Source organism: Talpa occidentalis, unplaced genomic scaffold (assembly GCF_014898055.3).
Source record: "Talpa occidentalis isolate TD23 unplaced genomic scaffold, MPIMG_talOcc4v2.1 talOcc4.14, whole genome shotgun sequence".
Taxonomy (NCBI): Eukaryota; Metazoa; Chordata; class Mammalia; order Eulipotyphla; family Talpidae; genus Talpa; species Talpa occidentalis.
The window spans coordinates 4,946,734-4,973,863 of record NW_023601433.1 but is presented as its reverse complement, the minus strand read 5'-3'; the positions used below and the strand labels follow the sequence as shown (position 1 = coordinate 4,973,863).

Here is a 27,130-nt window from a genome sequence, read left to right as displayed (position 1 = left end):
AAGGGAAGGGGTTGAGGGGGCTGAGGGCCCACGGCCACGCCTCAGAGCCGCAGGGTGTCGGAATGGACGTGGGCGGCCAGGGCCGGGCAGGCCTCTTCCAGGCTGCCTGGGTCACTCCTGGGTGGGAGGGAGGCACCTCCTCTGTCGCCTTCTCTGTGTCCAGACGTACCCCCCCACCAGTTCTCAGAGTCCCCAGGACCCATGCCTCCCAGCCGCCATCCATTCATCCCACCTCAGATGTGAGGTGCCCAGGGAAAGGGCTAGGAGTGGACACAGACCCTGGTTTCCCAGGTCCTGACCAAGGAGTGGGGTGGTCACCAGCCTTTCTGGGGCCCACAAATCCATCACCCCATTCCAGTCCCCAACCCAGATCACCTGGCCAGGCTGGCTCGGGACCCTCTAACTCAACCTCGGGACTTGACGCTGACCCACCCGCCAGAGGCCCTCCAGGACGTGCTGGTCGTCCAGGTGCCTCCACCTGACTGTACCCATCCCTGCTCAGGCGCTGCAAGTCCCTCCTGTGTCCCCACCTCCCACAAAGAGCACGTCATGTCGGTGGTCACCTTCCCGTTCTATGCAAAGATGGCACTAAGAACAGAGGCAAGAGTGGAACTTGGGGTAGCACCCTGCGGTCAACCCTGCCCCGGCTAGGGGTCCCTCACTTTGTCCCAAAGCCCCTTTGAAGGGCTTCCCTCCAACTGGCAGAGGGGCGGGAGCACCCCTGAGTTCTCCCACAAAGGGTCAGGCCCTGGGTGCTCCATCTATCTCCCTGCTCCTGATTCTCAAGGGACCCAAGGGTGGGGATTTTGCCTTCAAACCCACACTGGACTCACCTGGAGCTACGGCAGCTACTGGAGGCCCTGGCTCCGCTGGTCTGGGGCATGGCCTGGCTTTAGCTTGTGGGAGCAAAGAATCTGGCCTGTCTTAACAGAGGGTTGACCTTTGCCCTTGGCTTCTGGGACGTGGCCTGCCATCCCAGAGAGGCGTGTCATTGTTCGGGGTGGGCGTGGTCACATCTGACCACCAGGTAGCCCCAGAGTCTGGGTAACCTGTGGGGGGCCCCCCAATCATGCCTGTGTGATGGGCCAACAAAAACCAAGGTTGTGTGAGCTCCCCTGGTTGGCAACAGCCGGTGCCAGCTGCAACTTGCTGATGCCGGGGAAGGAGCACCATCCCGGAGCCACAGGGCAGGGGTCGGGTTTGGGCGCCTCTGGGGCTCCGCCTCAGCCGATCTCAACCTGTGTCCTTTCCATAAAAAGGCAGAGCCCTTGTGTTTCTACGACCTCCCCCAGAACATGCTCACATCAGAGCACGGTCGGACACCCCTATCTTGCAGTGGGTGCCAGAAATGGTTCTTGTGTGGAGGCAGGTGCTCAGATGCTCAGACAGTGCAGGTGACTTAACTCCAAAGCATTAGCCAAAGCCCCCGGGGGGGTCATGTGTAGTCACATTCAGGGACCCTCCACATGAATCGAAAGCGCTTTTCCTTTGGCAGTGGGGTCACACGCTTTGCTAAAGGTCAAGTGCGAAGGAGGAGCAGAACCAGGCTAGGGCTCCAGAGCTGGAAAAGGGGCCCAGAGCCCCCCCAACCCACAACTTGCTGCCCCACACCCAGCTTTCATGGAGGATACGGCGACCTTCCCCAAGTGGGAACAGGCTAGGGTGCAGGGGCTCACCTGGCTGGGCTCCGCGGGCGCTCCTCAGGCTGGCAGGTGCTTCCAGGTGCTGACAAAGGCTGTGGGGATGAGCGAGTAGGGCACGGTGGTCACGCAGTTCCACGTGTCCGAGGTGGGGTCATAGCAGTCCAGGGTCTTACACCGCTGGGTCCCGAAGTAGCCCCCCACCACATAGAGCTTGTTGCCCGAGGCCAGGGCGTGACAGGACATGCGCTTGGCCGTCATGTCGCCGATGCGCGTCCACTGGTTGGTCTCGCAGTCGAAGCGGTAGGCCGAGGCGGCTGTGAACTCCGTGTCGCCCCCCATGATGAAGATCTGGCTGCCCAGCACAGCCGCGCCAGTGTACCGCCAAGGCTGGGGGCACTCGGCCTTGATGCTCCACCGGTTCTCGGAGGGATCGTAGCACTGGACCTTGGACACCATGTCCCGGTGGATGCTGGTCCCGCCGAAGACGAAGAGCTTCAGCTTGGCGCTCACCACCGCGGCGTTGCTGACGCCGTCCCTCAGCGGAGCCACCATGGTCCACTTGTTGGCCCCGGGGTCGTACTTCTCCACCTGCTTCAGGGACACAGAAGGGGAGGCCGGGAAGACGCCCGCCAGCGACGTGTGCCCCCCGACCACGTACAGGCAGTTCTCCAGCTCGGCTGAGCCATGGCCAAAGCGGGCGATCTGCATGGGCGCCGCCTTGGACCACTCCTCGTGGACGGTGTCGTATACCCACACATCCTTGGAGACGCCGTTCTCGGAGCCCCGGCCCCCGGTCACGTAGACCTTGCAGCCGATGGCCGAGGCACTGAACTCCTTCCGCGGGCTGGGTAGGTCCGCCTTGGGGATGATCTCCTTGGCCTGGTGGTCCACCTGGTAGATCTTGTCACACATGAAGGTCTGGCCCCCCAGGATGAGCAGCGTGTGGCCAGCCTTGCGTGGCCGGGCGCAGGGGCTGGTGACCACCCCGTCATTCTGCAGGATCCTGGTCTTGCAGTGGAGAGCCTCGTCCAGGATGAGCTTGGTGCGCTCGTCCCCCAGCAGCAGGGCCTCGCGGGACACAGCCTCCTGCAGGCAGTCGGACGGCAGCAGGGCCAGGCGCACGCGGCGCAGGAGCTCGGGCAGGTGGGCCTGGCGCCCGGCCAGGTCGTGCTTCACCCACTGGAGGATGGCCTCGAAGACCACCTGCTCGTCCTCTGTCTCCAGCTCGTCGCTGGAAATGAGGTCCAGCAGCGTGTCCTTGGACAGGCTGTTGAAGTCCTCGCTCTGCCGCACCGTCTCGAAGTGCACCAGGCACATGCGCCAGGAGAACTCGTACAGCCGGCGGCACTGGTGCGCGTCAGACAGCAGCATCATGCCCAGGCAGTTGGAGGGGAACAGGTTCTTCTCCAGGAACTCGGCGGCCGCGTCCCGCACATCGTGGAACTGCAGCATGTCGCCGGCCTCCAGCAGCGACTCCGCATTCTCCTCGTTGATGGCGATGCGGGAGGAGTAGGCGAAGTCCAGCAGCAGCTCCAGCACCTCGGGGTGCAGGTTGTCCTGGAAGTTGACCGTGTCATCCTGGCTCTCCCGCAGGCCGTGGCTGAACATGGCCTCGAAGTAGCGGCTGGAGGCGGCCAGCACGGCGCGGTGGCAGGGGAAGGCGCGGTCGCCGGCCCAGAGCGTCACGTCGGTGAACATGCGGTGCTTGCGCAGCGTGTTGAGGTGGGCCAGCACGCAGTCAGGGTGGGAGGCCTTGTGGAAGAGGGTGATGTTCATGGAGCCTGTGCTGCTCCGCGACTTGCGGGTCTCATGCACGCTGACCGACATGCTGGGCCACCTGCCGGGGACAAGGCCAAGGGTCAGAGCGGGGTGAGGCCCCGGGTCCCTGCTCGTGCCCCAGCCACCCTGCCCTCTCCCGCCACCCCTCCTCTGCTAGCTCCACCCCCGCCCGCACACCCCATCCCATCCCAGGACCCCCAGGACAAGGAGGGCATGCCTGCCCTTTCGAACCCGGTTTTATTCTCGGCAGTTTAGACCAGCTCTTGAACAAAAAAGCACCAAACCTGCGTGGACTGGAGAGGAGTGGGTGGGTTACGAGAGCACGCAGAGCAGACGCCAGGGAGGTGAGAAGTAACTTGTGCCCTGTGGGGATGCGCTCCTGCGCCCCGTTGCACAGCTGGGGGCCAGGCTCAGAGAGGGAAGCAGCTGTTGGTGTGTGTAGTCAGGAGCCCCCTGGGCCATGCAGGTCCAGGCTCAATCTCCCCGACGTGGCCCAGGAGACCAATCCCAGCACAGTTTGCTACCCGGCGGGGTAGACATCTGAAACCTCATGCCCAAGCAGAGCCTCACCCCTGCTCCAGCAGGCCTGCCTGTCTTGGGCTCCAAGCAGGAGCCCTCTCAGTGCACCCACAATCTCAAAAGATCCCCAATAGCTGCCAACAGCCCCAGCGTTCAGAGCAGACACAGTCTTGTGATCTAGGGGTCCCTGAGGCCTCCTGACCTGGGTGGACAAGCACAGCTTGTGGATGAAGCTGGCTGACCAATGGCTCACCTGCTGGATCCTGGGGTCCCAACAGGAAGCTGACGGAGCCTCCCTGGCCCCTACAGGCCGACTCCAGGATCCTGGGCCACAGGGACCCTCACCTGCCTCTCTGCCAGGCCTGGGACTTGGGGCTTGGGCTGGTCCCTGTGACCAGACACAGCGCATCACCTGCTGATGTGCAGGGCTCAGGAGCCCTTGAAACACTGCCCCTGGCAGGACCCATGACTCTGCCGCTCAGCCCACTGGCAACAGGCAGGCAACGTGAGGGGGTCTCAAGAAAAAGTGGCCAAATAGCAAACTGAACCCCTTATGCTGAGCCTCCCCAACGCTTGAGCTGCTTCTCCCGCTGGCAATCAGGCAAAAACCAAAACCCTTTCCCACCCGAGTGGCGCTGCGTAAGCCATCCTCTGGTAAAGGAAGGCAGGACTCACGCTCCAGTGACATCGTGAACCACATCCAAGCTCTCCCGCCCGCTCCTCCCCTGCAGGGAGCCACCAAAGCCACAGGCCACCGTGAGCAGAGCTGCCTGAGCAAGGCCCCGAGCGGGGACAAAGGCAGGCAGGGGGGCTGCCTGGCCTTGCTGCTCTGGCCTCCGGGGGCCAGGTGGATGCAAGCCACTGACCTGCAGGAGAGAGCCGGCCACCGCTGACCACCGGGCTCGAGGTCAGCTCTTGGGGCGGGGGTGCATGTGCAGCCAGTGCAGGGATCCACCGCCCTCCCTGAGGCAGCTCTCCCTCCTCGGGGCCTTAGTTCCTGCCCTGTGCTGCTCAGAGCTCCGAGTCACTCATGCAAGCCCCAGAGGGAAGCCCCTCCACGCCCAGCTCAACACTGCCCAGGGGTACCCCAGCACCGTCAGCAAGACCCCAGTCCTCACCGTGACCTCCAGGTCCCCACAAGGTTAGGTCCTCCCTAACTTCCCGGCCCCAAGTCTGCATCACACCAGACGGCTCGCTGGGCCCTCTCACATGCTGCTCCCCTGCCCAGATGCGGCCCCGCCCGCCACTGCTCGCCACCCGGCTCCCCAACACCTCCTAGGGACGACCACCGTACAGCGACACCCTCCGCACCTGAGCGGCACCCAGCGCGTGTGGGTGGCTTATGTCTCCCCAACACCACAAAGGCCAGACAGAGCATGGTGCTCGCACATGTCTTCAGCACCCAGGTGGGCCTGGCACAGGGCAGTTGACCTCACTCAATCCCCAGGGCTCACCGGCGCCCTGTGGGCCAGAAGGACGGAGGCCATGGAGGCAGACCTGCCGTCCAAGACCCGTGGGAGGACACGACACCCCCTCCCCTCCTCCCTCTGCCTGAGGCGGCAGACCTAGAACCCAAAGCCAGGCACCCAGCTGGGCTGGTCAAAGTGCACTCCGCCAGGACCCACCCCCCAGAAGGGTGAGGAGATGCATTTTGCAACTTCACTGGTGGGGGTGGGGGTGTAGCAGGCTGCGGCTGGGTGACAGGGCTGGATCTGGCAGTGTGCCACCTCCCCAGGATGGTGGTGCAGGAGCAGGCGGAGCAGGAAGGGCACAGGTGCTGAGCAGGGTTTCTGTCACTGGCCAAGAATTGGGGATGTAAGTTCCCTGAATAGGTGGTGAGGGGCAGCTCACCCTGGTGAGGGGTCTTAGCTGTGTGGGTCACTCTCCCTTTCCATCCCAGACACTGAGGACAGTGGGATTCCTGAGATGATTTTTGGGGTCCAGTACTGTCACGTGACCAGTACAACGCAGGGGCCGGGGGCACAGGCATGTGATGCAGGTGCCACAGCGGGGTGAGCACCGAATGCCAGTGAAGAGACCCGGCTTCTTGGGGGGGCTGCCATCCCCCAGGCTCGCTGCCTCTGCAGACACGCAGTGCACAGCAACAACTATTTTGATGATCAAGCCTCATCCTGGGCTTTGCAGGCTCTAGGCACGCAGCACAAGGCCCGAAGACTGGAAGGCTGGAGACGAGCCATGTCCCGTCCTCCTGGGAGGCGCCCACCCCTCACCACCTGTCTGCCCACACTGCAACCCTTACCGGCGAGGAAGCAGTTAAAACGCACCAAGTGGCCGTGGCCCTACTCATCCCTCTCGTCACCCTTGGAAAATTAACAGAACCCGCAAGGACACGGCGGCCAGAATGCAATCAGAAACACACTCGTCGTGCTCAGGGATTCCAGTGAGTAGGAGCCACAGGCTCCCTTCTTAGAGGGAAACTGACCAGGACTGGTCAGAGCTGCTTTGGGGGCCGCTCCCTGGATGGCTAGACTCGGTTTGGCTGCAGTGCCACCCCCTCTGATCAGAGCTCCTCAGGAGACTGGCTCTAGAAAGGGAGGGAGGAAGCCCAGGGCCCAGCTGGGCAGCGCAAGTGCTGCCAATCACGCATTCACCACAAAGGTCCCCAGGCACTGCCAGGAGCAGAAGGTGGAGATGACAGAGACAAGGGCCAGCCCCAGTGGGGTGCATGCAGGGGGCTGGGGGTGTGGGGTGCAAACCAGCAGGGAGGAAACAAATCAATGAACAGGGCCTGTCACATCCTGGAGCTGCCTGAAGAAAGAACTGCCATGGCTACAGTGAGGAGACCACAGCAAGATGGCAGTGGGCTCAAGGGGGGCTCTTCTGGGGTGGGTAACCCGTGAATTTGCAGCCTGTGCAATGTGCCGGGGCCGGGGTGTGATGCTGGAAGGAGAGGAGGTGTCCAGTGTCCAGGTAGAGGCTCAGCAAGTACACAGGCTGGACAGAAATGAAGTTTGGGGAGCAAAAGGCCGAGGGGGGGGGGGCTGTGATGCAGCTCCCACAAGGGGCCGGGGAGGGGGGACTGAAGGTGTGTCTGGCCTAGAGAGGGGCGGGTCTGGGTCCCCACCCCTTCAACTGAGCAGAATCTTTTTTCCTCCACTGTTGAGTCCTAAGTGTTTTTCCCCAATGAATGGAAACATCAAGCTGACTCTCTCAATCACGGGTACCTTTTATGTACTCAGTGTATTTTTATGAACAAACGAGTTAACATTTTAACACATTTTCTCATATTAATTCATGCACACAAACACGCAGTCTTCACATACACTCAGAATTAGCATCTTCCTGTCCTTACTTCATATAACGTGCTCCTGTGCACACTGACCACATCCCTGCGTCCAGCAGGCTCTGTGACTGCACGGAGGCCCATCAAACAGGGCTGAAGCCACACAGGGTGCAGGCCTTTCACCCCATTCACTGGGGGGAAGCCACATCACAGTGAGCCAGGCTCTGCCTGCAGGGTGGGGGAAGCCACCACCTGAGATGTGGGGGGCCACACCCTGGAGTGAATTCATCCTGGTCACTCAGCCACAGCGAAATGACCCCAGACCAGAACCCCATGCCTGCCAACGTCACCAGTCACCCAGTCTCAACCCCGAGGCAATCCTGACTGAGACCAGGCCACCCTGAGGCAACAAGTGGGGTGGCCTCACCTCACTTGCGGATGACGCTAACTCTGGAGCAAGACAGGTCGGAGGGCCCAGAGGGAGGCAGTGAACACAGTGGAGCAGCTTCTCCGGGCACTTTCCTCCCACTGCACTTACACAATGCGGAAGGCGGGGCAGTTTCCCAAGCCTGAGGTGAGGCCCAGGGGGCCTGCAGACAGCTCTGCCACTGTGGTGTGGCTTTGGGAAAGTTAAGGCACTTCTCTGGGCCTATTTTTAGGGTTGGTGTGAGGATCAAGTGAGACAGCAAATGACAAACGTCCACAACAGCCTGGGCCTATGGCACTTCCACGATCTGCAGTTTTACTTTTGCTGCTGTGGTCGGTGCTACTGACGCTGATTAAGCACCAGCAGACACGCCTGTCCTGGCCCCATCCCAACCCCTCTGTGAGGAAGGGCGGTTTTCACTGTGGACTCATTTTTAAGTTGCTGGACTTTTGAACGAGTATGTTGTCTTTTCAGTCTCAGAAAGCACCAAAGGTTGAGTCTGACAGAGCCACAGGTCTCTCCAGCTGAGAGGGGATGAGCCAACAGGGGCTCTTTCCTGAAAGTTTCTGCCTTTCAATGGTCCTTTCTTTAAAAATAAATAAATTAATTAAAAATTTAAAAAAAATTGTACATGCTGTTTTATTTTAAATGTGACAGATCAGAATTGTTTATATTTTCTGCTGTGTGCAAATTTGGATTTTGTTTTTCAGCTTTTTATTGTGAAGGATCTGAAACCTGCAGCGAAGTCAGGAGAATTGGGTAACGCACGCCCTGGGCTCTTGTGTGGTTAGGCTGCCGGTTGCAACTCGGCCTCGCCCTAGCCCTTGGCCTTACCCCATCCCAGCCTCATCTCCACCCCATCCTTCCCTCAAGAAGAATAAATGGGTCAGTGGGTTGGAGGGGAAAGAAGGCGGTTCCGGACACAGCAAGCTCAGGGAAGGGGTGAGGCATCTGCTTCGCACACAGCGTGCTAATAAATGGGGTTCTTCTTCAGGGAGGACCAGCATGTCCCTGGGTCAGACAGCTCCCCCGTGAAGGATGGGCAGCAGGCCAACCTCCCCCAGACCCCCCAACCCCTCCCACACCTCGACGCTGTTCCCACCTGCTGGTCTAAGGTCCTATCATCAGTGCCATGGAACCCTGACCACAGCCCCCCAGTTCCTGCGTGCGCTGCCTCCTAAGAGACACACGACATACCTGTAGCCAGTGCCAAGAAGGAGCAGAGGGCCCAGCAGATCTGGAGGGTGGGCCAGGCCTCAGTGCTGCCCCACATCTCAGCCTCGTATTTCACCACCAAATGCTAAGTGCACTTGAGGAAGGGCAGTCCCGGGGCCTGGCTGAATGGGTCCTTGACGGCAGCGCCTGGGCCACAGGCTGACAGAGGCTCCAAGAGCATACAACCCACCTGAGCTCAGCACTCTGGGAGGAAGGGGCGGGCAGTGCCCCCACTAGCCTGACCCTGTCAAGAGGCGGCACCAGAAGGAGGTAAGGGGTCGAGGCTGTGAAACCCTGCAGAGAGATGAGGCAACCCCGGTTGCACAGATCCCATGGGGAATTCCGATCAGGAATGGAGCCAAAGCCAGCAGCTCCCACGGCCACCCCCGCCCCGGGCGCCAGCACATGTGACCCGCAGCCCACGGCCAGGCCGACGTGGTGGGCTGTCTGGCTGTTTGTTCTAGTTTACTTTTATTTGCATTCATAGAATAAGGCTGGACTTATTCCTGGGCCCTATGTTTGTTTCTTCGGTCTCTCCCGGGCTCCCTTCTCTGTGAAGCCGGGTCGTGTGCAGGCTGTGCCCGCCATCAGCCCACCAGCTCTGCGGTCCCTCAGCGCTTTGTCCACTTGCAGTGCTCCGGGACCGGAGTCGACACCAAGCCCTCGAGGTCAGCGCTCCGCTCTGCATCTTCAAGCACAGGCAGTAAAAATTCCGCACTCTCTGGGCCCCCAACCCACGTCCAGCCCACTCTCCAGGCTGGGCCCGCCTGGCCACTCTGCCCTAGACATGCTGCTTCTGGGAAGCGACGTCCCGAGGCTGCTTGGTGGCCTTTGGGATCCGTACACCCTCAATGGGCTGGCCAGTGTCACGAGTACTCGTCAAGTGAAGATGAAGATTTGAGCCTCTTGATTGGCAGGATTTTCTGCAATGGGTGAGCAGTCATGAAAATTTCAAAGCTCGCTGGAGGCTGCTGACAGAAGGGCGGGGGCGTCCATTGTAATCAGGGTGGGCCAGGACTGCTGCAGCAGCAGATAGCCCTGAAGCTCGCTGCCTAGGAGCTCAGAGACTTCACCGGAGCTCATCGCAGGGGCCTCAAGGTTCAGCTGGGGTGGGGTTGTCCCTCCCAGCGCTATAAGTCCCAGCGCCCAGAGGCCCAGAGCAGCCACCACATGAAAGGCAAGAGGAGGCGCCTGGAGAGCTCCGCTCCCACCTCACAGTCCACAACCGTCGTCGCAGAAACTCACTCAACCCCGAGAGCCCCACATTTCTGTAACATGCAGACAACAGCAGCTCAGGAGTGGATGGCAATGACCGTGATAGCAAGGCTCACGGTTTACGACAGCGGCCACAGAGCGGGGAGCCCGGCCCAGTGCACACTCATCCGCACCCTCAGGTACAGGCCCCACCTGCACTTGAGGGAGAGAGCAGTGGACAGGGAGGTGTGGGCAGTCAGCTCCCCAACGGCTCTGTGCCAGCACAACCTCAGGAGGCTGGGGAGGGGGCAGCCCTTGCATCCTGTGCGGCTCCCTCTTCCCTGTTGACCGAGAGGACAGACGGCAGGTCTGTGGGGTCTTGGCCTCAGGTTCCAGCCCCGATGCTCTTCTCTACCACTGGAGCAGTGGATCTGGAGGAGAGTGACACGCCTGCCCCCCTTCTCTCCGGGGCATGGCGAATGGGTCCTTGAGGAGCGGCCTCTCAGGCCATTCACTGTTCCCTGTTCCAGTGGGGTCCCTCAGCTGGACTCGGCCACCCCAGGGAAGGGAGCCCACAAACTCCCAGGCCTCTTCCAGCTGCTCAAAGGCCACAGAGGGATTTGGCCAGCTCCTCACCACGCCGGAGTGGCCATCTCGCTGAGACAAGTCCCTGCCATGGAAGGGACTGCCCAGACCACACACCCAGCCCACTGCAGACACAGCCCTGGATGGTCAGTGCCCCCCCCCTTTTGCACAGTAACATGTCTTCTCAGACTGTGAGCTACATGGACTGTGGCCACGGTGACACAGGTCAAAAGGCACACCAGGAGCACAACCACTGTCACTGAAAAGACAGCATCAAAGTGAAGTGCAAGACACAGATGCAACCCCCTGGAATCACACCCCCTACCAGGCGTTTTCATGGAACTGAAGGGAAAGCCAGGTGGTGGGTGGGGACACTCCCCTGAGGGGCAAAAGGGATGGGAAAATCGGCTGTTTGTATGTATACAGCACAGATACACAGACAGCATGGGGACAGAGGTGTATCTGGTATTCACATGCACTGGGATTACAAAAAAAGGTCTAAAAAGGTTTTTGTGGGAGGTGATGTAGCTGAGAAACAGAGCAGAGTAACTTTTTGGCTGATTTTCAGCTTCCATCCCAGAACATTTTACATTGTTGCGCTGAGTACACTTTCACATTGCTCTCACTCAGTGCAGTTGTCCTATTTCTGTGGCACACTGGCCACTGAACAAGCGTGGGCCAGGGCTCACATCAGCACTCACTCGGATCCTGTCCGCAGGCTCCCGTGAAATAGACCAGCGTCTCTGGTTATCAGCTGTCATTTTTAATGTCTGTGAAATACATAACCTTGACTTACTAATTCATTTGTCCACAGTTTTTTAAATTTCTGTCCAACAAACAGCATCTTTGCTTGTGTTGAATTACTATATTCTCTTGAGATAAATTCTGTGGAGAAGAATTACAGATGTCTGAGGTCATCTTGTTCTAAGAGTTCTGTTTACCATAATTACACCACCCCAGAGACGACAGCCTCTTCAGCTAAGGGAGGGGTGGCCAGACACCTCCAAATCCCTCAGGGTAGTGCTGCTACCTGGCGCATCCTGCATCCTGCTCCCCATGACTCCAGGACAGCCTAGATAGTCCCTGACCCCTGCAGTCAGGCGTCATCTGCAAGTCTAGCTGTTGTTGCAGATGGGGGCAGGGCCAAAGAAAGGAACACCACAGCCCCCACCACAGGGGAGACAGGGAACTCACGCTTTTTCACATGCTCCAGAGGGAGAAACAAAGCGGCAGGGAGCAAAGCATCCTCCCAAACTCTGTATCCGGATCTGGTTCCCCTCTTTCTCCCCCAACAGACCCACTCTGGCTGTTTTGGCCAACAGAGGGGGCTGGGGGCCTGGGAGGGGCAGTCTCTTTTCCTGTGATGGTTTGCAGAGGCCCCCAGATGGACTTATTAAAAGCCCTCAGGCCTGGATATCACTTTCAACGAGCCACCTGGAGCCACAGTCTGGAGGAAGACAAACATAAACAGAAAAAAGCAAGAGAGAAGCACTGGCCATTTACTTGTAGATTTCTCCCTCTTCTCCAGAAGCTTCTCCAGGCTGTCACTGCTGGGGTCGAACCAGAGTTAGAATATTCCTCAATTCCGCAGCCCTGCCTTCCTGGGGAAGGGAGAGCAAATGCAGATCGAGTCGGCAATACCTTTCAACACATCCTGTGCCTGTCCTCTGCCCTGGCCTCCCACACCTGGGAAGTTCACCTTCCATCACCCAAGCACATAACAGCCACTGCCAGCAAAAGCAGCAGCTGGAAGCCACCTCCAAACCTCCACGTGCAAGAATAAGAGGCCCGGTTAAATCAACCTTGGTCTGATCACAGAGCCGAGTATTATTCAGCACTGAAAATGTAAGCGAGCAGCTTTCCAGGCTACATGAGAAGTACTGTGGACAGGATGTTGTCTCCTCCGTCACACCTGCACACACCACCAGGACCGTGTCTGCCTGACAGGTGATAGGAGAGCTCGGGCAGGTATGCGGGAGACTGTTTCCACCACCGACCCCCAGCCTGGAGTTGGTACAGACAGTCATTTAGAAACCCCGCTGCACCGTGCGAGCCTCTGTGCCACAAGCCGTACACACATCCTTTCCCGACCCCTGCTAGCATGCTTCCGGGGTCACTGTCCCCACCGTCCAGGTGGGCAAACAAGACCCTGGGACGCACGCAGGTGCTCAGCAGTGGAAGCTGCTGCCCCCAGAGCCCTGCTCAAAGGTCCCCGCACAGGAGATCTCTCAGAAATGAAAAGGGCTTGATTTCTCGAGCCCTCCGCTGCCTCTGGGTGAACCTGCAGCTTCCTTGCTGGCCTTCTTGGGAAGGGGAAGCTGGGACGTGCCTTCCTGCCTGGCCGAGAGCCACTGTGGGAGGCGGCGACAGCCTGAGGACACAGCAGGCCAGCATCCGTCTGCCATCCCCCGCTGGGACGGGCTTCTGGTGCGCCTGTCCCCACCGGGCTGGGAGGCCCGGGCTCAGGGCCTCAGTCTCCTCGTTTGTGAAATGGATGTGAAGATAACTACTGAACCTCAAAGGATACTGAGGGGCTAAAGAGGCAGAATGATCCCAGAGCACTGGGCTCCCAGCTGGATCTGTTTGCAGGGCTGGGGGAGGTCAGCTCTCTGCCACGGTTGGGCCTCAGGAGTGTTTTACCATTTAAAAATCAAGGAGGGCCTCCCCTGGTGGCGCAGGGGGTTGAGCATAGTGCTGTGAGGCTGTTTGCAGCCTCTGCAGTGCCGGTTCGATCCCCGCTGGCCAGCGAGGGTCGCACATGGTGCAGCAGACCTCTCCTGTTTCACCCGCTGCTCCCCTCAGCAGTGTATTTTGTCAGTCTGCCTGTTCTGCTCCCCGCTCTGTCTCTGGTGAATCCTCACCCTCACCTTCCCACGCATCTGGGCTGTACCCCGGTTCTTGTATAAATAAATAAATCATTAAAAAAAATGATCAAGGACCCTCGGGGACTCTCGTTTATGTAGCCTTGCCTGTGGCTAATTACCATATTCAAAACTAAAGTTAAAAGCAAATGAAAATACACATTAGTTAACTTAAAGACAATGTTAAGGACAAATGTTTTCCTGAAGCAAGTGAAGAAAATCCAGCCCCACAGACAGAGGGGAGGAAAGTTTAAGAGCCAACTTCAGAGGCTAGTGGCTGTCCTCGGCCTCCACACCAAGGCCTGGCACACACGTCGCTGCCGGCTGACGTGTGGAACCCGAGTGTCAGTGAACTTTGGCCTCTGACGTTCCCATCTGGTTTGCTCTGCCCTTGGAGGGGACAATCCAGCCGGGCACTGCCAGCGCGCGCTGCGCCACGGCCACTTGGAAAGCAGTGGAGAGAATTGCTGAAAAGGGCAAATAGCATCCTAGTATTGCTGTGAAAATAGTGTGGACCTTGTGGACCCCAAAAGAATCTCAGGAGCCCTTTCAGGCACAGACATCGGCACTGCAGCCCCCCATGTTCTGCCTCCTCGACCCTTCCCCACCCCAATCACCAGCCGCTCCTTTCTCCACCATGGCAAGTTTTCCTCTCAAATAACAGACTTCAGTGGTTGGCAGGGGGCAGGGCTGTGGGAGGGCTGTGCCCTTGGCTGTGCAGCTGATAGTTGCTGGTGCCTTGAAATTACACATGCACACACATTTACAGCCAAACACAGGAGCCCAGAAATAGCCGCTCACTCGCAGACATTTTTAGCACATTATTGAGGTATCTAGCTCCACAAAATCTTCCTTCCCGGGTCCCTGGCCTGGGGTCTCCTTCCTGGTCCCATGCTGGAGACTGGGGGAGCCCACACCACCACAGGCTGGCTAAGGCCGCCCCCTGACTCCAGTATCTCCCCCCACTACCAGCAATCTGGTCCTTTTGACACCCTGCCCCTGCTAAATAAAGCCTCCAATGAGATTTTAATATCTGAGTCTGATTCAATCTGTGCCCCCCTTTCAGCTTCATCACCCACCCCTACCCCTCTCCCTTCCAGACTGGGGGGGTGGCTCCCTGGCCTGCTAGCTCTCCCTGCCCCATCCTCCCCCTCACGCCTCACCCCCTCACCCCATAATCCTTCTCAATTCATGATCACATCCTCAGGTTTACAGTCGTCTAGTATATAGATAGAAGCACAAAAAATGAAGACAATGAGTAATTTCTGAGCACCAACTACGCAGGGAACTGCTGCACAGCAGGGATGTGGCAGGAGCTGACTGAAAACGTCGTGTCTTCTGCAGCCAGCATTCTAATACCCGTTGTCTCTTGCTGCAAACTTGAGACATTTCTGCTGTTGTTGTTCAATATATGGTGTGAAATAACCTGATTCATTCATATCCATTTCTAACCAGTATCATGGGCTCTCCACAAGCCCATGGTGATATGTGGCTACATGTGGTTGTGACTTTTTTTCATTTAAATATGCAAGTACCACCTTCTCTATTGACAGCAGTTCCATTATCTCCTTTTTTAGTTTCATTTTTATCGATTTTCCTTCTATATCTACCATCCATCTATCTACCTCTCTAACTCCATCATTTATTCATCCAGCCAGCCATTCACCCACCCACCCATAGATCTACCTCTCACTGTCTCTATCCATCTTTCCTCTTCCTTCTGCCCCCAGCACCCTCTCTTATATCTTCTTGGCCCTTCTCTCTCTACCTCCCCATCCCCTTAGCCCCTTGCATTATTCTTCTTCTTTCCGGTCATTATGTACTGCACCCTTACATACTTCCAAATCCTTGAGGACAGTGTCATCTTTGCTGTGTCATCTTTGCTGCCTAGAGCATATTAAATTGTAGTTGCTGAGTGGAAAGTGGACTAACCTCAATACCTATGGAAACAAGAAGCAAAACCATCCAGCCATCTGGTAAACCCCTGTGAGCCGTCATGGTGTCTGCACACTTGAAGTATGATTGATGTTTCATATCCTAGCACTTTAAGTGCTAGATGGGAAGGAGCAGCGCTCCTGCCTGTCCTGCTGGTGGTCCTTAAGTCACTCAAGTCATACTGGAGATGCAGCCCACAAGCAGACTAACGGTGCTGGCTTCAAATGCCAGCACTGCTGTTTCTTCCTGCATGAATTGCCCTCAATTGTCACAGGCACTGAGCCTCACCTGGAAAATGGGGATGAAAGTAGCTGTGCCTCCATCAAAGTACTATCCTGAGAAATACATGAGAGAACACACGTACAGAGCACATAGCACACACAAAATCCACCCAGATGTGGAGAGTGGCCATCCTCACACTGTTACTGAGGCAGCTGGGTTGGCATGAGTCCCGCGGTAGGAAAACCCAAGGATAGCCCCTGGCCTCCTCTTCTAGCCTCACTCCTGTGAGCATGTTACCAACGTGATAAAAAGAATTTGCAGCTGCAATAATGATGCTATTGACTAATCAACTGACTTTAAAACAGGGAGATTATCTGGGTGCGTCCTGCCAAATCACAGGAGTCTTTTAAAGTCCTGTTTTCTCTGGCTGGTCACAGACATGGAAGCCAGGGATCTGAAGCAGGGAAGGATCTGAGGCCCCACGCTGAAGGGAGGCAGAAGGGGCAGGTGACACGGATGGCAGCAGCCCCTAGGATCCCCCTCAGCATCCAGCTGTGGCCACAGGCACATGGACCTCAGCCACCAAACATGGGGAATGCCATTCTGCCAACCACCTGAATGAGCCTCAGGATAAGAGCCCAGCTGGGAGACACCTTGACCTTGGACTTATGAGACACAAGCAGAGAACCCCCTGGAGCCAGCCCAGGCTTCTAAGCTCCAGAGCTGTGAGCTGATGCTTAGATATTATTTAAGCCACGAAGCGTATGATGATCTGTTATACAGCAACGGAACCTGGCATAAGCCTTGCTTGGTCTCTAGCCAGAATGCACATATATTAAAAGCATATCAGGTGCTCGGACAGCCGGGGACAGTTGTGCACTCTTAAACTGCTGCAGGTGTGATGCTGGCAAATGGGGAGACCTCTCAGCTCACAGGCCGGCACAGAGCAGAAGAGGAAGCATAGCAGATTCTAGATGACTGCATTTAACAAAATGTCAATTTCCTGCAAAGCCAAGAACAACACAGCTTACTGCTCCCCAAGTTAGTGTCAGAGCTGCATTACCAGCCAAGAGTAAAGTGTTGGGGCACAATTACCCAGCAAAGGCCTTGAAAGGGTTTCTGGACTCAATTTTAGCAAGTATGGCAGTGGGGAGGGAGCTTCCCACATTAATTCTAACACTCTCTCCATAGAGAGTTAAGTCCCTCAAGTTAAGGCCTTAGTCCCACAAGATAGCCCCCCTACTTCAGAGGCCCAGCTCAAGTCCAGGATGTTACCTGTGCTTCTGACTCATACTCAGAGGTTCCTTCAATCCCCTCCTTAGCTTCAATTAACTTGCTACAGCAGCTCACAAAACTCAAAGAAACATTTTACTTACTAGACACCAGTTTATTATAAAAGAATATAATTCAGGAGTAGCCAGATGGAGAGATGGCTACAGTGCGGTACAGAGAAAGGGCACGGACCTTCAGTGGCCTCTCCAGGTGACCATGTCCCTAATCTCCTCACCTTCACACCAACCTGAGTGCTCTCCAAACCTGACCCCGTAGGGGGTTTATGGAGGCGTCCTTCAATAGGCATGATTGGTCAACTCACTGGTGACTGGACCGGATCCCGAACCCACAGAGGGCTGAGGACCAGACAGGAATCCAGGCTTCAATCACAAGGTTGGTTTATTAACAACCAGTCCACCCCTCAAGCAGGCTTCAGAGGTCACCTCATAGCATACCAAAGGACATTTCCTAGGCTCTCATCACTGAGGAAGTGCCAAGGGTTTAGGAGCTCAGTGCCAGAAATGGGGACAGAGACCAAATAATGTATTTCCTATTGCATGTCACAATCCCACTGACCTCTTTTTGCCTGGAGAATCCTGCACGCTGCAGACAGCTCAGGGGAAGTCACCCAGCAGCCTGGGCAGGTAGGTGACCACGTGCAAAAGCGTCTTGCTTTGTACACCCACCTGTCGTGCAGCAGCCCCCACCTCACAGACCGGCCATTTTGCTTGTAATTGTACCTTCCACTAAAAAGTCCTAGTTGGAGTGGTGAAAATATCGACTGCAACTTCTTGTAACACAGGTATATCAGAGGATCTTGGAGCCTGAAAAGGAAACCTGGTCCTTCAGCCTCACTCCAGTTCCATGAATCGCCTGCAAGCGGGTCAGGATGGCAGAGGGTGGGGCCCAGGAAGGGTACCTGCTTGTGTCCCTGCCCCCACAGACCCAGCTCAGACCAGTTCTCACTCCCTTCATGAAAACACCCTCAGAACTAGGAGGCTGACAAGGCAGAACCTGCCCGTAACCGGCTCCCCTCAACTCCCCTCGCTCTGCAGAGGTACAAAGGTGTCCCCAGGGCAGCCCCATTCCCTCTCCATCAACCTCCACAGCTTTCTCCCCTTTCTGCCTCCAAATCAAGTACAATGGTCCTTTTGTAAACTCTTGCCTGCCTGGCAGCCTCCTGTTACAGGAAAACAGACAAGGACCCCCAAAGCAATAAACATGGAAATTCATCAGGTTGAAGGGCCCTGGCCTCTGATTTCTACCAACAGGCGCTGAGGATCAGTCTGTAGTGGCCAATGCCCCTTTCAGAGTCTTTTCGTGGACCACTAAAGAACATCCTCTCCCCTCCACGCTCATTTCTTTACTCCTGCAGGTGAGACAGGAAGGAGGCCATTACCTGGGCCACCTCTGACCTCAGGCAGCTGAGGTCCTTGGCAGTTTCGAGACCCCAGGTAGCTGTCCCAGCTGAAAGCCAGCTCAGTACCCTCCTGGATACACAGGTTGTTTAGAAATGTTCCAGGTTTTAGATGTTTTGCTCTTGTAACTACAAACCACAATGCCTATAGAGCTTTCTGCCTAATGAACTTTCGGGGCACAACAGACCTCTCCTGCTGCGCCCACTGATCCCCTCAGCAGTGTATTTCGTCAGTCTGCCTGTTCTGTTCCCTGCTCTGGCTCTGGTAAATTACTCACCCTCCTGCGCTTCTGACTGTACCCAGTGCTTGTATAAATAAATAAATCTTTAAAAAAAAAATGAACTTTCGGGAATGATTGCCATGCACAACGCACAGCAGCCTGGCAGAGGGCAGGGAGGGATTACAGGGGCTCATTTCACAGATGAGCACACAGGGCAAAGGCTTTGCTGAGTCCCCAGCCAGGGTCAGGAGACCTGAAAGAGGCAGAGGCCGCGCTCGACAAACCGGGATCTTCTGGAAAAACAAAGATGGGTTAAAATGAAAATAAAAAGCCTAACTAAATGGGGTTGTTTATTTTTTCAAAAAAGATGAAATAAGATCATTCCCCTCCCCTATCACATTAGCTAAGAGTGGAAATGAGGGTCACATCAAGGATGGGTGAGGACGCGAGGAGACTGGCACTTCGTTCCCAACAGTCAGGGAGTAAACTGGCTACTTGGCTTTAATTATGAAAATTTAAAAATCAGAAAGATGTCTAATAAAGGATGAACAAGACTTCCTGGGTATGGGAGGAAAAATCAAATCTCTCTGGTTAGGAGACAATGAGATGAAAGAGGGTGGTCTCGGCTCACTGTGGAATATTATGCAGCTATGAAATGGGACAGAGTCCCGCCATATACGATGTGACAGATGCTGTGAAGTACTGAGTATATGCTGACTTAAGTAAAAACAAAATCTGAATTAAAAAGGGGGTCTAGTTGGGCCTCCCCGGTGGCACAGTGGTTGAGCGCTGGGTTGTGAAGCTGCCCGCAGCCTCTGCAGCGCCGGTTTGATCCCCGGATCCTCCCCGGCCACCGGAGGAGGGTCCCACGTGGCAAGCAGACCTCTCCTGCCGCCCGCTGCTCCCCTCAGCAGTGTACTTCGTCAGTCTGCCTGTTCTGCTCCCCGCTCTGGCTCTGGTGAATTCTCTCACCCTCCCGCGCTTCTGACTGTACCCAGTGCATGTATAAACAAAACAAACAAACAAATAAATAAATAAAACATGCCTCTATAAAAAAAAAGGGGGGGGGTCTAGAGGAATAGGCACCAAACTGCTGACAGATAACAAAGGAGGGGGCAGTTTTCATAACATGCTCTAGTTTTTCTTACATTGTTTATAAAGGGAATCCACTGATGTTATTAAAATTAAAAAATGAATAAATAAAACAACTTAAAAGGAACATATTTTCCTTAGCCTGCCTGTGAGTCAGAAGATGACAGAACCAACAGCTGCAGCCTATCTCTGGATCTCACCTCACCCCCTCCCCAGCTCACGATGGCCCTGGCCAGCCACACTTCTCCCCAGATCTTCTCCCCAGATCTTCTCCCCAGATCTTCTCAAGGCTGCCTCTTGCCAGTCTTGCAGGTCTTGGCTCAAATGTCACCAGTCCAGAGAGGCCTTCTATAGGTCCGCTGGCTCTCCTGCTCACCTTGACCCTTGTCCTCACACCTCCCACCCACCTCCTGCAGTCTTTATGGTAGCTGCATCCATTTCACACTTCCAGGATGGGGGTGGGGGACTAAATGGCCTCTGCTGCATCACAAAGCCCAGCACCCTGCAGGTGACAGCACATACAGCACATACTCACTGGACACACCTGGAATGAAGACACTAATAATTGTCCATTCCCTCACCTCTCCAATGGGGAAACTGAGGCACTGTTGACATGCCCTCACCCCCCAACACTGTGCCACAGCCACCTGACTGCCCCTGTCCCTCACACACCAGAGGCTGAGCTCCCACATAAGAACTCTCTTCGATCTGACATTCTTTCCCCGGTTTCTAGTCCGGGGTGAGCCATTCAGAGGGCGTTAAATAAATGCTTATTGCATAAATGAAGCTGGGACTTCCAAAGTCATGAACCACGCAGGCATTCACAGGTTAGGGCACTCGCCAGCCCTGCTCTCACATGCCCAGCTAGGACATAGGTCACTACCTAACTTGAACTCCGGATTCCCTCAGCGCACCACGACATTCTAGAAAACGGAAAGAGAGCCGTCCCCCCACGTCCCATCTGTCCTCCCCATCTCTTGCCCCCCTCTCTTACACAGCCAAATGTGGTCTGGCCACCTGCAAACCTGGCAGGCAGCTTGTCCTGGGGTTTGAAAGCAAAGCTCCTCTTATCTTAATTAGGAAATTAATTCCATTCAGACTAGACTGATCTGTGGTCAGCCTCTCCCTGGGTCCCACAGGGAGCAGGTAGAAAATAGGCAAGGTTTTTGGTTTCCATGCTATCCTGCATCCTTTCTGCCATTTGGCACACAGAGGTGGGTGGGGAGTGACACCCACAGTGAATATGGCCCCCGCTCCAGGCAGCAGGCAGAGCCCCACCTCCTCGAGGGAGGTGCCATCCAACTGGTCTGGCAGGAGTCTCCTTGGCAAAGCCTGATGCAGGAGGCAGGGCGCCCCTCCTGTCCTGCATCCTATGGGGCTTGCTCTGATTCCCCTTGCTCCTGGTAGGTGGCCAGGGGTTCTATGCCATGGGGATACCCCACAGGCTAGGTCCCACTCCATCTTAAGTGGTGCCACACCTGCTGCCCAGTGCCAGTCCTCTGGCTTCACCAGCCCTTCATCCACTGGCACACCCCGTGACTCACCCTGGGTTCCAAACTCCCAGGCTGGGCCCCAAGGGAGGAGAGCCTTGTCTCCCTGTCCCAATTCAGTCTCTACTCACCAAGAAAGGAAAAGAAACTAGGAGCTTGCCCACTGCACCACTCTTAGTCTACAGGTGGAAAAATTAAGGCCAAGAGAGGGAAGGTGGCTTGTCCAAAGCCCTGGGAGCACAGCAGAGGCAGGATGGAACTCTAGGCCAAGGCTTCCAAGGAGACAGCTCTGTGCTCCACCGGCTGCCTTCCAGCTCCTCCTGCCCAGGAGGCCAAGCAGGCAACAAGCATATAAAGACGTGCCCATGAGCAGCTCTCTGATTTTACAGCCAAGCATTAATAGATGCATTGTACAGAAGCGCAGCCACCCATTTTACAGAGGAGCAAACTGAGGCCCGTAAAGATAAAGGGACTTCCAGGCCCTCAGTCAGGTGGAGGCAGGCAGGCCTCCCAGACACCCCCTCCCTGACCCACCCTCTCTCTTAAGTCCTCTTCCAGCCAACAGGCTCCAGCTGTGGGGTTGGCCTGGCGCCCCCGTCACACAGAAACAAGGCCTGGCCCGCCCAGCCTGTCCAGACTACACATAAATTGAAGGGGGAGGTCTAGGGGGATTCCAGTGAGGAAAAGGAACAGCTGGGATGATTGTTTTTATGTATTTGCAGAAAATATAGCGTAATTTCCCACCTAAATTGGATTTTTGAGGCCACAGAGCCAGCACTTTTAAGGACAGGTCTTTGGGCCACACGTGCCTGTCCCTTTTCATCCAAAAGGGCTGAGACTCAGCCTGGAAGGAATGGCGTGGCAGCGGGGAAAGAGCCTATGGCGAGAGCGGGAAGGTCGGGGGTGGGAGTCAGTGGGTGGGGGCCCAAGAGAGGTGTGCAAGCATCAGGTGCAGCCTCTAGTCTGTGCCCAGAGGTCATGGGGAAGGGACAGGGGACCTGGCATGACCTAGCCCCACTTGGCATGAGACCCCGTTCCAGAGGCCTCTACGTGGAGTGGGGTCATCTTCACAGTGTCCCTGAAAAAGGCACAGAGAGGCCAAAGAACACCCCCAGGCTGCACTGGAACCCAGTGCCAGAGCCCATGCTCCTCCCCCTGCCCTGTGCCAGGCCCACAGCACCTACTGCTCCAAACGGCAAGGGGCCTGGAGTCGGTGTGACAAGGCAGCAGGTACCAGCCTGGCTACCCGATGGGGTGAAGGCAGCTGCAGTGGAGACACCACCTAGGGACAGGCCCAGATTGATCAGGGAGGATCCTCCTCGGAGTAAGAGTTGTGGGCAGAGCCTTTACCCCCACCCCGGCCCCAGCTGTCCCAACGAAGTGTTCTAGGGCTGGGAAAAGGCTTCAACAGCGCTGGCTTCCCGGAGCAATTCAATTATGAAATTTACCACATTAGATGAAAACCAGCATTTCAATCAAACGATTCATTTGCAACTGACCACTCTGTTTTCTGGTTCCAGCTCTGCCGGTCCCCTCTGGCCAGGCCACACACACTCTGGGCCTACCCGGGTCCCCCAGCCAAAAGAGGATCAGGCAGTGGGCTGGTCTTTAGGGCCAGCGAAGTGGGTCATCTCAGGAAACCTTGGGCAGAGGCTGCAGCCAGAAATCAAGCAGCTCCCCGAGGATGCCTGGGCCTGCAGCCTCACCCGCCAAACCACCATGGTCCCAGCGCAACCTCTTCCTCCCACCTGCTCCCAACCTCAACCTGCACCTGCACCTGCCATGAGGTCTCTGGGAGAGTGTGAGTGGGTGGCAGGAGTGGGCAGACGCCCAGGACTGCAATCTGGGCCAAGCAAGCCTTTCTCACCTTTGCTGAGTCCAGGCGGCCTCTCTCCGGGAAACCTGCGCCACGGAGGCTCCTCCTCGGTCCCCTTACTCCCTCTGCTACCTTCAGCTCTGGGGTACTGCGCACACCCTGTCAGGTCAGGACCCCCAATCCGCTTTCCAGTACTCCCTTGTCTCCCAACTTCTCGAAGGCAGGGTCCCAATCTAGTCCATTCACACAACGAGTCAATCAATTAACAGATGGCTGAATGAACAAACCACCCACCCGAGAACACCTTCCCTTCCAGACCGCCATCGTGGTGACGGATGAAAAGAACCAAGTCAGCTTGCACTGCAGCCTGTGCAGACGCAGCCCTGGTAACTTTCCCGTCTCTCCTCTCCCCACAGAGATGCCTGCAGGTTAAGAAGCTATCAAGGGCGCAGGGCTGCAGCTAGCTCGGCCGTGGAGCTCGCCACTGGCCCACAGCGCCCACAAACATAAATCCGGCTGCAGCCTGAGACCAGGTACCTTTTAACCACCTCTCTGGAGTCACTTCCTGCGAATGGAATGACTCCAGACTCAGAGAGCTGCTGGGCCGGGAGGAAATAAATGGACTCCATCAACCCCAAGGCTCCCTCACCGGCTTCAGGACACCAAACCTGCCACCTACCAAGCCCGTGGGGTGGGTCTTGTGCGCCACCCCACCCCCTGATGGAAGCCTTCACCAGTGTCGGGCGGGAACTGTAAGAGCACACCTGGGCCAGTCTCCGAACGGGGGTGCTGAGGCCGAGGGTCCCAAAGGGGCAGATCCAGACACAGTCAGGACACAAGAACCAACCGGGACTCCTGCCTCCTCCCAGCGCCACCAGCCACTTGCCTCCCCTTCCCTGTCTTCCTGGCCAGAGTGAAACCAAAAGGTCCGGACACCTGCGCTGGCCGCCTGACTCACCCGGGGAGGCCAAAGCTCAGGGAGCCCACGGGCGGCTGGATTCAACGCCCGCACCCCAATCCTTTGATAAAGTCTCTATAATAATTTTCCTCTGCCCAGTGGAAATGAACTTCGGGGCTTAGAAACAACAATCAAAGGGGAGGGGGGGACTGGTGCTCTGGGGGTACAGTCATCCCTCTAGCTTCAAAACAAAAAAGCAAAGCCCAAGCAGCTATTGGGGGGGCGTGGAGCGGGGTGACAGGCCTGCCGTGGGGAGCAGGACTTAAAGGGGAGCAGGGCAAGAAGCAGGCGAGAGAGCCCGGGGTGGGGTGGGGGGGCAGCAGGCGGCCAGCTCTGGGCCTGCAGGGGTGCCCCCCCCGCGGGTACGTGGGTGGGTCTGGGGGAGAGGGCGCGGGCCGCCCCCCCCGGGCTCGGGGACTCTGCACCCACAGACCCGAGGCCTGTCAGGGCGACGCAGATGTCGGGGGGCGGCGCCGCGGACTCGCGTGGACACGACCCGGGCTCAGCCCCCGGGCCCGGCGTGCGGGGCGCGCGGCCTGGCGGGGAGGGGGCGCCGCTCAGCCCCCCGCCCGCAGCCCCCCCTTTCCAGGATCGATAGCAATTTTCCAAGGGAGTCCGCGGGCTCAATGAATCGCGCGCTCCCGGGGGACAACAGCTCCCGCGCGCAACATCCATCTCAGAACAATTCATTCCCGCGCCCCGACCTCGGGCAGGCGCGCGCGGGGTCCCCCGAAGCGGGGCGCGGGGGGCGCGGGGGGCGCGGGGCGCGGGGGGCGCGGGGGGGGCCGGGGCCCGACGCCCGTCCCCGCGCCCCGGCACCTTGGCCCCGACCCCGGCCCGCCGCGCCGGCCGCGGCGCCTGGGGGACCCCGGGAAGCGGCGCCCCCGAGATGGACACGCGGCCCCGCCGGCGCGCGCCCCCCGGGGACCCCGCGGCGCCCGGGGTGACAAGCGCCCGCGCCCCCGGCCCGTCACTCACCGCCGGGGCGCCGCCGCCGTGCTCCCCCGGATCGTCCCGCGCCGCCCGGATCGCCTCAGCCCCGGATCGCCTCAGCCCCCCGATCGCCTCAGCCCCCGGCGCGCCGCGGTTCAGCCCCGGCGCCGCCAACAAACTAGTTTCTCCTGCCTTCCCGCCCCGCCCCCCGGCCCGAACGGCAGCAGCCAATCAGAGGCGCGCGTCTCTGTGACGGATGGGCGGCCGCACCGGTCAGGCGGCGAAGGGGGCGGGGCTCCGGGCCGCGCCGGTACCGTGAGGGGGCGGGGCGGGAGAGGCGGGGGGAGAGGACTCGGGCCCGGCTCTTAAAGGGACAGGCGACCGCTCGCCCCGAGGCCCAAGGTTGGGAACAAAACGAGACGTTGGTTCGAGAGCTTTCCGCAGGAGGGAGCCTGTGCAATTGCGGAAGCCGCTTTCTTTTGTGCCCGGCCTCGGGAGCCACGCGTTTATGCTTGCAAAAGTGTTAAGGAAACCTTTTTTTTTTTTTTTCATTCTGTATTGTTTCCATTTTTGCAGGTTTTTGCAGCCACTTACCCCCATCTGTGCTTGGAATACCTGTTTGCAGGGTGGTCCCGTTCGTTCTCCTGGTGAGTTGCATGTCACTTATTCCTTTTGTAAGCCAGCTTTCAGGTAGTCATTCATTCCAAGACCCTTCCCTGGAAGCCTGCATGAGCTGCGAGTCTCAGGAAGGAGGAACGAGCTGTGATCTCTCCTCCTGGCCTCCAGAGTCTGTATCCCAGTTCACCAATTCGTGCAGCCGCGTCTCCAATTTCTTGCTCTGCAGAGGCAGGTAGAAAATCCTTGCAGGATTGTTTGCCGAATTAAAGGAGACAAACTTCAGTGACTGCATAAGTGTGCAATAAATGTCCTTTCTTTCCAACCTCCCACTGAAAATGGAAATCCCGGGAGGTCACTTAAGGATACGAACTGCCTGGTAAAGTACACCAAGGGTAAGAGCTGCAAGCTTCTAACACGGGGTGGGGAGAATCCCTGGAGGCAGAGGTCACGTTGGCAGGAGGTGCCCGCTGGGACGTGCACAAAGGTTTGTAAGAGGGGTAGGATGTTGTCTTCTGGAAACAGGACAGGACATTCCAAGCTTCAGGGGCTGCGAAGGGCAGACACCATCAGGGAGGGCATTTTGGGGAGAAACAGTCTGGGGTGGAGGAGAACAGCCCGAGATGGATTTGAATCCCAGCTCTCAGCCCCAGTTCTGGAGGGGATTGCTCAGGCTTTACCAGCACCAGTTCTTACTAGTGAAAAGAGGATTCTAGAACCTATCTTTTGGGGTTATGTGAAGATTAAATAAAAGAACATATGGCACCTATTAAGTGCTCAGTATTGCTTGTGTGTCTTCTTTGAGCTCAGCTCTGGAGATGTTTAAGATACAAGGGTGTTGAGATTTAAAAAGAGTGGTCTTGGGCCTCCCCTGGTGGCGCAGCGGTTGAGCGCTGGGCTGTGAAGCTGCCCCGCAGCCTCTGCAGCGATGGTTCGATCCCCGGCCGCTGGCGGGGGTCCCACATGGCCCACAGACCTCTCCTCCCCTCAGCAGTGTATTTCGTCAGTCTGCCTGTTCTGTTCCCCGCTCTGACTCTGGTGAATCCTCTCACCCTCCTGTGCTTCTGGCTGTACCCAGTGCTTGTATAAATAAATAAATAAAAATCTTAAAAAAAAAAAAAATTAAAAATAAATAAATAAATAAAATAAAAAGAGTGGTCTTGGCCAGCGGGAAGGAGCTGGCCAGGCATGCTGTTACGGTGCCTTCAAAGGGGGGAAAAGCAGGCATCAAGATAATTGTCCATTAAAGAAATGACACAGATCACATTCCTAGTTATAGCACCCTGCCTGCCAATTTTCTAGAGCTAGAGTATTTATATATAATTGTTGGTTGGATGAAGCTCCACATACAAAATTGATTCTTAGCAAGTTCATAAGCATTGCTTATTATTCCATTCAGGTTCTCTGTAAAATTACAAGTGCCAACCATCTAAAATCTGGTCTATATTATGACTTTTCCCGTCTTCAACTCCAAGACTTAAATTAGGTACTGGAATATATTAAAATCATATAGAGGCAGTGGAATGAAGTCAGACCAAGAACACGTGTTGTTTTGAATTTAGATATGATGAAAGGGAAAAGAGGAGATGAAGCTTGCTTTGCCATCTGTCTCTGTCCTCACTGCAGACCCTGGAGTATAACCACCACCACTTGTGTGTTGTCATGACCTGCTTACCCGTTAGCCCATCCCTC

At 56.7% G+C, this 27,130-nt stretch overlaps 1 protein-coding gene across 3 annotated transcripts in view; it reads right to left on the bottom strand.

The window, feature by feature from the left end:
• The window catches only part of KLHL25 (kelch like family member 25), a 28,341-nt gene extending 3,442 nt beyond the window's left edge, over positions 1-24,899 (bottom strand). Inside the window, exons 1-2 of one of the 3 annotated variants that reach the window (XM_037510031.2) lie at positions 24,869-24,899; positions 1,677-3,480 (exon numbers count right to left, since the gene is read on the bottom strand). In XM_037510031.2, the coding sequence (XP_037365928.1) occupies positions 1,701-3,470 (1,770 nt within the window). In that variant the 5' untranslated portion in view covers positions 3,471-3,480; positions 24,869-24,899 and the 3' untranslated portion in view covers positions 1,677-1,700. Of the gene's footprint in view, positions 1-1,676; positions 3,481-3,706; positions 3,843-11,295; positions 12,910-24,868 lie in introns of those variants that run through there. The other 2 variants (XM_054694739.1, XM_054694740.1) reach the window with 2 other exon arrangements.
• Between the last annotated feature and the right edge of the window lie 2,231 nt (positions 24,900-27,130).